The 13,728-nt window shown below is 36.7% G+C and overlaps 1 protein-coding gene across 25 annotated transcripts in view; it reads left to right on the forward strand.

Moving 5' to 3' along the window:
• The window catches only part of MBNL1 (muscleblind like splicing regulator 1), a 199,373-nt gene that overhangs the window by 47,289 nt on the left and 138,356 nt on the right, over nucleotides 1–13,728 (forward strand). For 14 of the 25 annotated variants that reach the window (XM_082743398.1, XM_082743396.1, XM_082743373.1 and 11 more), the window contains one exon: nucleotides 8,931–9,922. The exons of 10 other annotated variants lie outside the window; for them this stretch is intronic. In XM_082743398.1, the coding sequence (XP_082599524.1) occupies nucleotides 9,749–9,922 (174 nt within the window). In that variant the 5' untranslated portion in view covers nucleotides 8,931–9,748. Of the gene's footprint in view, nucleotides 1–8,330; nucleotides 8,731–8,930; nucleotides 9,923–13,728 lie in introns of those variants that run through there. One more of the 25 variants, XM_082743397.1, reaches the window with a different exon arrangement.

Raw genomic sequence — 13,728 nt, forward strand, 5'->3', positions numbered from 1 at the left:
CCTTGTTTCAGTACATATCTTCCTTCATCCTTTAAATTAGGGAAAAGCAATGGGGTCTTGACTCACTATTAATTAGGGAAAATAGAATTCTTCTTTATATGTGAGTGTGTGTGAATTTGTGATTTTTTAAAAAGCTGAAGTTAAACAGATTCTAATATTTTATTGTTATCAGAAATAAGCTTATTTAAAAAGATAAATTTTAAGGTTAAATATGTCAATAGAAATATTTATAGAATGATTTATATTTATAGGATGATTTATAGCTTGAGTATTTGTAAAGTTTGCAGTAAGTATTTTGACTGAGTATTTGTAAAATTTGCAGTTAGAGATACATTTGTAAAATGATAGAGATTTTTGCTGATTAAATGGAAAGAAATTGTTTATGTACTATGTTGTGTCATGAGAAGTCCACTAATTACTTAAATTGGATCCATTAATATAGTACCATACTATATTTATAATTGGTTTCATTCATTATATTCTGAAGAATAATTATCTCTTTATAATAATAGAGATCTCTTTATTTAACTATTAACATACATTTTACTTAGATTTCTCATAATGATTAATAATTGCCCACATATTTTGGGCTATCTTCAATGGAAATAAATCAGTGAAATTTCCCAGATTGAGGTTGCTGTGTTAGGCTTTAAATCAGACCTATCTGGAAATTCAAGATTCATCTGTTAAAGTGGAGGTTTTGTACTTATATATACTTGACAGTATTGAGGGTTATTGCCACATTAGGATTTTAAAAATTCTGAGAAGTGTGACAACTATGATTAAATCTGGCTCTAATAGATATACTTTATTTTTGGTGTACTCTGACTCACATGCACTGTCTATGTACATACGTATACACACATATATTTATACATATATATATATACACACAAATATATGTACACATACATATGTATGTCATATATATATATATATATATATATATATATATATATGGTCATTTCTTCTCATGTAGACTTTATAATTTAGCTCAATTGGTTGAGTCTGCTCAAGTGAAAAACAGGCACAGGTTAATTGTGGAGAGGACCTTAATGACCACCAGTTGTGAGAGTGATTTCTGCCTTGGAAGGAAAGTTGGGACAGTGGGACAGAGAGGTATGTATGTAGCAGATCTCACTGTTGCACGGGGCGCCATGTTTTCTCACTGACCAACTTCATAGTTCTTTTTGAGTTGGGCAATAACACTATTAGGGAAGCATAGATGAATTTGCTACCATTTCTCATGCAATGGAGATCATATTTAAACATGTTTTAAGTTGAAGTGCCACCAACCTTGTAGGAAGTTAGGTGATATTATTCAAAAGATAGAAATGTAAAAAATTTAAAACTAAGATTGTGGTGCCCCCAGTTACTATGCCAAATAAAATTAACTCATTTGGGTAAACTTTAGAATCAAAGTCTATAATTATGGCATTGCACTGAGAATAACAATATCACGTTTTGGCATTCTCAGTTTTGTCATACTAATTTCACACTGGTAGATTCCATTTGGGTCAGTGTATTGCTGTTCCTGAAAATGGCCAGAATGGCGAGATTTGTTAGCTCTTGAGCACCTAGCAGCATTATTAATTTTGTTGTAGTTTGTGTACTGATTTCCTGTTTGTTATTTTGAAATATTAAATGATACAGACAGCTCAGAAATGACTGTGTTAAGGTTAACAAGATGACTTCTTTGTATAATATGTAAAGTAGACAAAACACTAAATAGGCTTAATGTTTTTTCCTGAAGAACGATAAAGTGACATTATAGTATTATGTCATTATGCTTTCTTGTAGAATAGCCGGAAATGTTAAAAAGCAGCCTGTTTGAATATCCTCAGAAAAAATTGCAAATTTTCCCTTCTTTTGCCAGAACTGAAGACTGATTCTGTCAGGAAGTCACAGATGATTATTTAGGTGTTTTAAATTTGCGAAGCCACATGTAACTATTTCACATTATTCTGTGGATAAGAAAATCTTCCATCAAATTCATAATTGAGGAGGTACATAAATACAGTCTTTGTTGACTTCATTGCCTCATGCTCTCTTTCCGGTGAGTGGAGTTTGATGCTGGTTTCAGTCAGTTATAAAGGTGACAGAGCCAGTGTATCAAACAGGCCTTGTACCTTTTGTAAAGTACTTACAAACTAGTATGCAGATATACTAAGAAATATTTACTCATCCCACAAACAGACTGCTGGCTTTCTCTGGATGAGGCACTTTCAGTTCTGGCTGTTGAGTGGAGAACTGGCTTGGAGAGCTGCCTGCTGTCATGGAACTTACATATTAATGGCAAAAGTAGATGATAAGCAGATAGTAAAATAGTTACATAATATTACACCAAATACTAATAAGTGCCTCAAAGAAAAAAAAAAAGAAAGAAAGAAAGGTAAAGATCTGGCAAGCCTGTGCTGGTGTTGAGAGGAACAGAAAGTTGGATACTCTTTGATAGTGGCTGGAAAAGCTTCCAGGAAGATAACTTTGCAGTAGGGACCAGATGAAGACCAAATTAGGTGCAAAGCTAGTGAGCCAGTATACAGAAGAAGTACAGACTGCCATCATGATGTTTATCTTCTAACGGTCTTAAGGCTTTTAATTTTTTTTTTTTTTTTATTTTGCCTGATACAGGAGACAATTCAAAATTCACTTTTTAATCATTGCATCGAAGCTTCCTGTTTTCTTTGGTCTTAAATATCAACACTGGAGGGACAATAATCATTTTTCTATTGAGTGCTATTCAATTAGTTGCTTTTGGAATTCTAATCTCTGGCAATAGTGTATCTTCTAATCATGGCCCCTTCATTATTCTTCTGGTAAGGGATCACTTGGTGATTTAGGATATAGAGCCCTCCAGAATTGTAAAGGAGTACTTTGACAGACCATAGATGACTTATTTGAGTTTAGTAAACTTTCCTTTTCTTGGCAGCAGCTTGTCACTCTAACACAGTGCAATGTGTCCGAGTGGCTGGGCACATTAATAGTCAGCATGTGTGGTTAAAAGTTATCTTTTTTTCTCAGCAGTATTTCTAAAACTTCAGTTATTTTCATATCTCCTTCATGATTTTTGCCAGTATATTTACTTAGGGTTTTTGTTTTTGTTTGTTTGTTTGTTTGTTTTTGGTATATTAGTTTTACTCTCTAAATTACTTTTATTAAATGTTAGCTTCTTTCTAAGCAATGCTATCCATGTAATCACAGGCTTGATGAGCTAGTTTTTGCATTCTGAAGCATCTATTAAAATATGTTGTTTCTGCCTCACTTAAAATGGCCATGGGTGCTACCAGTAGTGTGCTTACCCCTTGCTGAGAAACACTGATCTCAGCTTTTTGTTATATGGAGTTGAATACTGCTGAAGACTGCATTAACCCATTCAGACTGCAGTTTTCCCCCTGTAATAACTAACGGTCTTGTTACTCTTTTTAGTACCTTAATGAGTAGAGAAATTGCTGTACAGCTTCCAGAAATGCCTAGTTGGTTTGCGTACTGAAATCTGTTAATATTTGGGGCAAGACCTGGACAAAATTGTACTGTGAGTTAATTCACTAATGTCATGCATTGCTAATTATGGACTTGTTGACATTAGCGAGTCTGGGGGAAAAGTTATGGTTTGGGGCAAGGGGCTTCTTTTTGTCAACTTCAAATGTTGTGTGGTGAAATTGACTTTCTTTTCCAATTATGTTGAAGCTGTCTTAGTAAATAAAAAATAAAACAAAGTGAAACAAAACAAAAAAAAATAAAACCAAACCTCAAATAATTACTTTGTTAACTTCCTTAACATGTAAGCTATTTCAAAATCAGAAGCTTATGAAAAAAGTCCCCCAAATTCCCAGCTAACTGCTCTGGGAGGCAGTAGGACCAAACTCCCTATATATGGTTCAAAAGAACTGAAATGATGATCACACGTATATGACTAAGACATTTAACCTTGCTCATAGAAGCCATCCAGTTCTCCAAAACAGAATTTCAGTCTTCTACCTTGCAAGCACCCATTTAGCCTCTATTGCAGTATGTAGGCAGCCTTTAAGTAGCCATACAAAGCTATCCACTGTCCGTTTTGATGCTAATATATACTGCGTGACTCATTATTAGCAATATACCACACTGTTTTACTTTATCCTTGATCCTTTTCTTAGCTTCCTACCCTCCAGCTTTACATTCATGTCTTTTCCTATTTCCCTCTTTGTATCTTAAAGTAGAAAATGTATGTGATTTCTGATATTACTCAAGGAGAAACTGGATCTTGCTTCTTACAGCAGAACATGCTTATTTGTAGAATGTGTCACGTAATGGGAGAAGCTCTTCAGTTAGTGTTTGGAGTTTGATCAATAGGTACAAGAGGGCTTGTGGTTATATCCGTTTTAAGAAGTTTGATTCTTACTGCAAAACTATTAAATGGTCCAATTTTTTTTCTTTTTTTTTGGTGCAGGGAAGTTTATTATAATATGTTGAAGTATAGGTCAAGCATTTCCTTCAGAAACAATTTACCTCTTAGTAAATATCTTTACAGTAGAAATATTTTCCTCAGTAATATTTACAAACAACACATAATTTTAGAACAAATAGGTTTGTAAGAATTCTTACAATGCAGACATTACCCATACACTTTTAAGCACCTTCTCTATCTCTAGAATAAATATCCATTACTAGTTGAAATAATGTTTTGAGAATTCAGTATTGATCCAGATCCCACACAATCTTAATTTACTTTGATCCTTTTCCAACTATGAAGATTTCCAGTCTTCCTTGAAGTTCTTCTGTTTGAATAAAGAGGATTATAAAATAGTACTATAATCTGATACCAGAAGTTTAGATATAATCTCAGTTCTTTACCCCAGTGCCCCATATCAAGGACTGCAACACTCATTGCCTGGTGCAGCTACACTAACAGAGCATAAAGGTTGGTGTCCATTTTGACTGCTCAGTCTCTATGCCTAGATAATAGGAAACATTTTGACTATCATCTTTGCCTATACATTTGGCAATTAAAATAGTACTGAACTTACAAATACATGTTTATCTATAATTTTTTTCAGGAACTCTTTTTGAAGTGAGTAGAATATCTCTGCTACAGAAAAATAAAAATGTCCAAAATACCCATTTGCAAGCATTTTACTAATTAAAGTGTGTTTTGTGCCTGAGTGAGATTAAGCCTGGAGCATGGTTAAAAAAAAAAAGGAAAAATAATCAACTCTGGAAATGGATTTTGTGGTTGTATTTAGACATAACCACTGACCAATGAAGATATTTCTAGTGATACCATTATCCTTTCTCATGCTGTGGGACCTGGGCCCCGCAGGTCATGATGAACTATTTCCTTGCTGTTGGGGATGTGTCCTTATATACATGTTTATTCCTGTGAGTTTGAATAAAATTTATTCATTTATCAAACATTTTAAAGGCATCTGTTATGTTCCAGGAACTGGGATAAAATAAAAAGTGGTGGTAGGCCCTGTTGTCGGGGAATTTATAACCTTGGGGGCCAAAGTTCCAAGAGCTATAACGTACCGAGGCTGTTCTGAGATGGATAGTGTTTAGTATAGTTGGTGCAGCCGTCCAGAGAAGGTGATATTTGAATAGCAACTTAAATAAGAAGGGATTTACCAAGCCGAAGGGATGAAGAAGTGTGTCACACCAAACAAAGGGTTAGCACGTAACCATTCCTGGAGCTACACCAGCATAGTACACGCCAAGAGGCTTCCCAGCTCTCGGCAGCTCCTCTCTCTGAGGGAGGGTACTACAGGGGCAGCAATGGGAGAAATCAAAAGGTTAGAATGTGTCGGTTCAAGACAGGAAAGGTTCAAGAAAGAGAGAACTATAGCTGCTGTTAGAGGTCAAGTAAACATAAGGACTTGGGTAGTCTTTGGATTTGGCTCAAACTGGAGCCTTGATGGCCATTGCTGAACAGAAAGTAGTGAGTGTGGAGGTCACACTGATACAGATTCAAAACTGAAGAAGCAGAAAAACGGCACATGGAGATGACTCTTTAGACATGGGTCTGGGAACAACCGATGAAGAGCATTAGGGAGAGGAAGGACACGTAGCTAGGCAGGGTCCCCTTTCTCCTGCCACACCACCTCCTCGAGTCAGAGCTACCTCGGTATGTTGAGGACTAAGAGAAAGCATGTGGTCAAGGCCGGTTATTCACGGGTAGAGGGAATATAAAGGGAATGGGTGTTTTGAGAAGGAGTGAGTCAAGGCAGACGCTTACGGTGTGCAAGGGAAGGCAAAACTGGAAGAGAAAAATGAAACATACAGAAAGATTGTTTAAAGATGGGTGGTGGGAAGATGAGACCTCTCTCTCCTGCCTGAGAGCTGCTTTTTTCACTATGAAATATCTGTGACATGTAAGACTATCATCTGCTGCTAGGGAGAGGAATATGGAGGAGGAAGGGCTTGAAAGTGTTGAAGCTTTAGAAAAGCTGCTGTGTGGAATGTCTGAGGGAGCTGTCCAGGGCTGGGGGAGGATTCCTGGGCAGTGGGAGGGCCCCTGTGACCTGAGAATAGAGGAATTGATAGAGGCAGTGATGGTGTGTGTGTTTGTGTTCATGTGTTGTGTTATACATGTGTTTATAGGGTGTGTTCATATGTGTGTTTATGTATTTCTGTGCTCTAAAGGTAATTCCAGTCCGGATGTAGTAATCAATCATTTAATTTACCAAAGTTACAGAGCTCCATATATTTTCCATCACTGTGCGGGGCACTGGGGTTCTGAGACGAGTGACATTGTTTCTGACCTATAATTTAGTGGGTCATACATAGAAGGGAGTAACACACCATATGGAGATGCAAAGATAATTCAGAAAAGGCTGTGCCAATAAATGGGTGGGTGGAGATGGAGAAAGTGACATCTTGGGAGTTTCTTGGAGAAGTGACATCTTAGCTGGCTTCCAAAGTAGGTGAATGGTTACAGGTGAAGCACTTGAAGATTCCAGAGAGAAGGACAGAAGAGGTTGTTGGCCATAGCTGGATACATGCTAAAGGTCTGGAGTAGTTGAGAAATCCTGAGTGTAGAGCAAAGTCAGGAGGGTGGATGAATCTTAGAGTTTATGGCCAACTTGACTTTGTTTTTATATATTTAGGAGGTAGGACCAGAAAGTTTTTTGAAAATAAAAATATTTCTTGAGTTGGTTCTTTTTAGCCCCTTTTTTTTTTAAGTTGTAGTCTTACTATAGTGTTCCTTAAACCTGGCTTCTGCTAGTTTTTTTTTTTGTTGTTGTTGTTGTTTGTTTTGTTTTGTTTTTAAATTAGTATTAAGAATGACAGTATTGGGGCACCTAGGTGGCTCAGTAGGTTAAAGCATCTGCCCTTCTGCTCAGGTCATGATCCCAGGGTTCTGGGATTGAGCCCTGCTTTGGGCTCCCGGCTCAGTGGAGACTGCTTTTTCCTCTCCCTTTGCCTCCCACTCATGCTTGCTCTCCCTCGCAAACAAATAAATAAAATCTTAAAAAAAAAAAAAAAAAAGAAGAAAGACACTATTAATCCTAAAAGAAAATTTTTCAGAATTCTGCTAGATATCCATAGGTAGATCTATTCAGGTTCTATATTTACACATTTATATCCTGTATTCCGGTTTCCAAATCATGGTTCCACATGTACCATATGCTAATTGACCATATTTGGCCTTAGAAGTCTGATCAAACATTATTATATTGTGCCAGTGCCTCTGTGGAGTGGGAAATTTTTGGAGTTATTAAAGCCTTGTTTCCTTTGTTGGTAACATTCAAAAGAAAAAAAAAAAAAACTATGCACTTTTGTTTCTGTAAGTACTAAGCATTTTCAGAAAGTTTTTTCATCCCGGTTGAAAGAGAAAGTAAGTCGTGAGAGGCAAAAACGCACTGCTGTTAGGAGCAGCCTCGTAGTAGATCACTGGGCGACAGGGGAGCCCCCAGCCCCCAACCTCCGGCTTCATTCGTACCTCCGAAGTGCATCATGCTGCCCAAATCAAATTGCTCACTTAATATTTAATGTTTCTGCGATGGAATCACTTTCCCCCTTGAGGTTGACTTCAGATTTGCCAGACACACTGACAACACTGCACTCCTTATTTTCCCCACATGACCTCAGCTTCTGCTTCAAAAATGTTCAAATAAAGGATGCTTTTGTTCGCATCTCGCCTGCCTGTGATATATTGACAAAGTGTCTGCCGGCTGAATGGAATAGTTTTACAGTATGAGAGCTGCTTTCAGTGGAGGGGCAGGACTTGGGCTTTAGAAGGAAGTGAATTGGATAGGTCAGGAGAATGTACCATTTGTAAACACCCCTTTCCTTTTTTATTCACGTGTCAGGACAGCGGGAGCAGGCTGTTCAGTGCCTGTCCCTGCGCAGAGCCGGAGGGAAAAGCAGCTTGGAAGTCAGCTGCAATTTTTAAACCTTGCCTTTATTCACCGGTAATGATCTTCAAGTGCTTGGACTTGTCTTAGATGCTGTTTTGAAACTAACATGGTTTAGTCCACTAACTGCATGTTGGGTAAATTCAAAACCCACATGCTCGTCCTCTTGCAGTGGAATAAGTCACATCTGATGGACATTTTCTGTGCTTATAGCATAGTAATGAACGTCTGACAGGCGCGACCTTTCATAAGACAACCCACACTATTGGCTTTCTGCCCAGAATATTGCTGCAACACTATCTGTGATTGGTTATCTCTCTATCATGCATTGCTTCACAAGGGGAAACGGCCCCTTTTTTTAATAAATCTACGATGGCTGGCTGCAATATGCTTCACTGTAAGTATTGTGTGTGTGTGTGTGTGTGTGTGTGTGTGTGTGTGTGTGTGTGAGAGAGAGACAGAATGAGCAAGAGACAGAGAGACAGAAAAGCTGACTTGAATATTACTTAGTCTGGTAGCACATGGCAAGGTTGTGATACTGTAGGACATCAGTGAAGTGCTACTTAGTAAATCTTAACCTATCTCTTTTTTCTACAGGTTGGTACTAAGAAGTGCCTTTCCTGACGTCTCTGCTGCTTGGACCCGCTTCTAGAGCAGTCTCTGCTTTTGCCTTGCTTGCTGCCAGCTAGACTGTGACGACAGCACATCCACCCTCCACCTCTAGCCCAGACACCCCCATTTCTACTTATAATCAAGACAAAAGCTCTAAGTATCTGGCATTGCCCTAGGCTGCTTTAGTTTTAAAAGAAAAGTTTGCTGAAAAAGTAAGATCTCTTCTGCCAGGAAATCAAGGAGGAAAAAAAAATCATTTTCTCGATTTGCTCTAAACTGCTTCATCTGTCTATGCCAAACTAATCAATACCGATTGCACCACCAAACTCCATTGCAAATTCAGCTGTGAGGAGATTCCCTTTCAGACAACTTTGCTGAAAGCAGCTTGGAAATTCGGTGTCAGAGGGTCTGCCACGTTTTCATGCTTGCATTTTGGGCTCCAAATTGGCACTGGGAAGGGGTTACTGAGAGCACAAGGCTGATTCGAGGCCCTACTTTTAAACATTCATCTACTTACGAGTCTAGTATTTCTCTAAAAACCAAAACCTCTTTGAATTAACAGTTTCATGCTGTGAATTTCTAGTGGGAGATCTTTTCCTTGATATTGACAACAAAATTTTCCATGTACTTTTAAAGCAGGGAGTGGGGAAAAAAGTATTTTGGAGGGGACATTTTCACCATCATTTTACAGTTTTATCAGTTCAGCTTTTTTTGGGGGGGGTTGTTGTTGCTGTTTTTTTTTTTGTGGGGGGGTTGGGTTTGTTGGTTTCACTGAAAAATTTAACTACCTGTAAAATCTAAACATGGCTGTTAGTGTCACACCAATTCGGGACACAAAATGGCTAACACTGGAAGTATGTAGAGAGTTCCAAAGGGGGACTTGCTCACGGCCAGACACGGAATGTAAATTTGCACATCCTTCGAAAAGCTGCCAAGTTGAAAATGGACGAGTAATCGCCTGCTTTGATTCATTGAAAGTGAGTAACTATTATATTATTTTAAGGATACGCAATAATTGAATAAAGGGGATATGGACATATAGTCCCTTGAGTTTGGAATTATGGATTGCTTTGTTAATAGTTTAGTTATACATACGGTGTGTTCTTACTAATGTTTTTGGGGGAGGGGGACTTTTATTGAGAAGCAATAGAGCCATGTCTGGCCAAACTTTGTTTGTTATGAGTAACTTCATCAGTCCTTTAATGCAGTATTTTTTTTTTTTTCTAAAAGAGAGTATCAGCATACTTTTTACTTAGTTATAGCAATGTCAATGTCTATAGAAATAGTAAACATAGATAGGTGTGTTAGCATATGCTTAGATTGATTTTACAAGGCCATGGCAATAGCTGAATGAAGATGATATGTTTTCCCTTGTTTGTTAAGGTGCTGCACCATTGCTTGTAAAAGAACAGATTTCTAGGCAGCTAAACTTGGCTAGAGTTTTTATATTAACACTATGAAATCGTGGGTTTCCTTTGTATTGTATAAGCATATTCTTTTAAGGCCAGAAGCAGTGAATTTTGTGGAAAATAGAGAATTAAGGTTCTCCTGCTCCAGTACTCTATCTGAGGCATAAACTTTGTTGAATGTTGAGTATCATAAATAAGCAGAAACTTTTAAATATGAGTATTTGGATTTTTTTTTTTTTTTTTTTTTTTTAGCTCCTAAACTTCTAATGTAAAATAACTTAGGTTATTTTGTTGGATCCTGATCATTTTGAAATTTGTAACAGTCTCAGCTAGAAGTGTTAAAAGTTAGCTTTTGTTGGGCAACATAATACTGAATACAAGATCTGCTTTAATATGTCTTGACATTCAGAAATGTCATTGGTTCGTATTTCAGGTATCAAGTTTGAAAATGTGCCTTTTAATAAGATAGCATATGTGTCTTTATTCTGACATGCAAGGTCAAGACTAGAAATGTGAAGATTTCTGGTACTTATTTGGTTTAATTGAATTGCCTTTAAAAAGTAATGTGCCAGTAGAATTCACTCTTTGAATCTGTGGATGGCGGAGTTGGGGGGAGTCACTATTGTTTCTACATCTGTAGAGAAGTAAAAGTTTTATAGATCCATCTTGTCTTTTGCAAAAAAAAAAAAAAGTGCTATTATAATAAAAATGCTTTCTTTAATAACATGGGGTGAATTAAATGAAGTAGTCTACTCATACGTTAACTCCTAACTAACTCTGATGTGTTGAGTTAACGTGTGAGTTGACTATTTCAGTTAATTGCTTCTTGGCTTAGCTTGGGCTCCTACTTTGCCAAAGTTTTCACCAAAGACTCAAGGATATTATCTTCAGAGTAGTAGATCAAGGGAAGTGTTCACAACAAAAAGGTATCTAATAGTATTAGATTATTTCTTCATGTCATAGTCATGAAGATCAATAAGCCAAAAGTTAGGAATTATCTTCGGGCCTTTCTCTTACTTTCCTTGGAAAGGCATCGACGAAGGGCACAGTGGTTGTACCTTTGTGAATATATATTCCTGAGTTCCTGCTGACTGAATTTAGGTGTAATTAGAGATGAGGGCCCATAAAATGAGGGGCAAATGGCTAATTACACTTGTCGGTAACCAGCTGTGTCCATAAGTAACCCTGTTTTGACCCAATTACTAGTAAATCCAATTTTTAATCCTATAGACAGTTGATGGTGCACTCGTAGCTACCAAATGAAGGACATTAAACTTGGCTGTGACATTGAGTGGTTTCACAGAAGACCTGCCTCCACAGCACTTGGAAACATTGTGAAACGTTAAAATTCAGTTGCTATTTTCTCATCTCAAAATATTTTTTTAGTGGCTGCTCACTTGTGGACACAGAACAGTCTCCCTTTGAGTAAAACAGCAGCATTGCTTAATGACATGCTGTGTGGTTAACAAGATTGAACTGCCACATCAAGGACTTTTTTTTAATAACGAGTAATTTCAAGATTTAAATTTACTTATGAAATGAACTCATTATAGCAGCTAATCAATGCAAACTTTGTCCTCGTTCTTTGTCTTTCTAAGAGAAACTGGAATTTAATTTATCTTGTCTAAAACTTGGTAAAATATTTTGATTTGAATAAGGAGAAAAACAAACAAAATTTATTTGTGGTGGAGGTTCATACTCAGAACAATAGCTCCTAAAATGTTAGTGAAATAATCAAATTAAGAATTCATTTAACCGATTTGGAATATGTAATTAAGTATTCATGTTTCAAAAGCCACCTTTCTTAGATATGTATTTATAACTACCACTTTTTGGCTAAAATAGATCAAAAACATACTTTAACAGTTAAAGGTAACTCTGTGACTCATGCTTGAAGTTCTGAAATTTGGGAGCATTATGAGGTTTCCATGCCAATAACCGCTAGATCATTTGTATTGTTTCAGAGAGTAAACGGAAGGAATCTAGAAAGCTTGTAATATCCTGACTTCTTTAATTGTGTTGTATGTTTTCCTACAATCCATAGTCCAGCCTTTTGTGAGTTCTTGAGCCATGAGATGGAGGTAGCCTGTGTAATCTACTATTTTTAGCAAGTTAGGAAAGCAAACCAAATACTCTGTGAGAGGACCCTGTGAAATGGCTGTAGCCTTCAGCTGTGCTGTTGCAGACTTTGGCCAGGCTCCCAGGTGACTTACGTTCGTAGCAGACTTCTACTTAGAAGAGGATTTGTTTCATTAAAAACAGAAGTCGAACAGTTCAAGACAGTATTTACGTAGAAGAAATCAATTGGCATATTGCTGAAGGTAATAGGAAGGAAATTTAGCTGATAGTATTTTAGTTGCATATCAGTGATTTCCAAGTTTAAATAACTTAGATTAAATGTACTGTGTGAAAACACAGAATTCTGTATCGTAGTAGATGTGTTGCTAAGTGAAATGAGAGTACACGATAATTAGGAATATGTGTTTATATTAAGCATGTTGGAAGTAGAATAATAACAGGAAGAGAGAGCAAAAGCTGTAATATTGTGTGTTAGTTTATAAATTAAACACTATTTTATACACTTTATTGTTCTCACTTAATTTTGCTTTTGTACTTGTAGTCTCCATTGACAGCAGTCTAAGAATATATTCAAATTGAGAATGAGATTGCTTACACACTATAGATTCGAGTGTTTTCGTTACTTCAGAAATGGTGAACATTTGAAAAGGTAGATTATTTTAGGATGGAAAGGATTTTTCTTATAGCTTGTGAAAGGGATACCAAAGAGGGAAAAAAAAAAAAAAACCAAAACCTGAAGAAAAATGTCAACACTGAAAGCTGCCATTAAAATACTATATTTAGAAATGATTTAAATAACAGTTAATTGGCAAGTTACCTATTTTCTTCAGTAATAATCACTCAACTAAAATTTAGGTAGTTGTTTAAAGAAAGCCTGGAATGTATTTTATTGTGATGTCAAGTTACTTATGCTATCAAAAAAGTATGCTTTCACCCTGTGATCAATACAAAAAGACTACTGCTTACTGAATTTTTCTTTTTCAGATATCCATTCATTTTTCAGGTGCAGCAGGAAGGGCGATATTTATAACCTTCATATTTACTATCTATTTTCTAAAAATCTAGCAAAATTCTTTTACCTTTGAGAACTTTACTCACTTGTTTTCTTATCAAGTTGGGCAGTTTTGTTTTAGATAATTAAGGTTCATTTCACTATTCTACACATTTGTGTACATTTCTAGCCCAGCCAATCAGATTTGTCATAGAGGTATCAGAGATCAGATTCCACTGCAAAGTGGCAGGGGCTCACGGGCCCTGAGTGAACACATTTAAGGTGCTTCTGAAGACCTAACAGA

This window comes from Mustela nivalis, assembly GCF_964662115.1.
Source record: "Mustela nivalis genome assembly, chromosome: 1".
In the NCBI taxonomy this organism is placed as follows: domain Eukaryota; kingdom Metazoa; phylum Chordata; class Mammalia; order Carnivora; family Mustelidae; genus Mustela; species Mustela nivalis.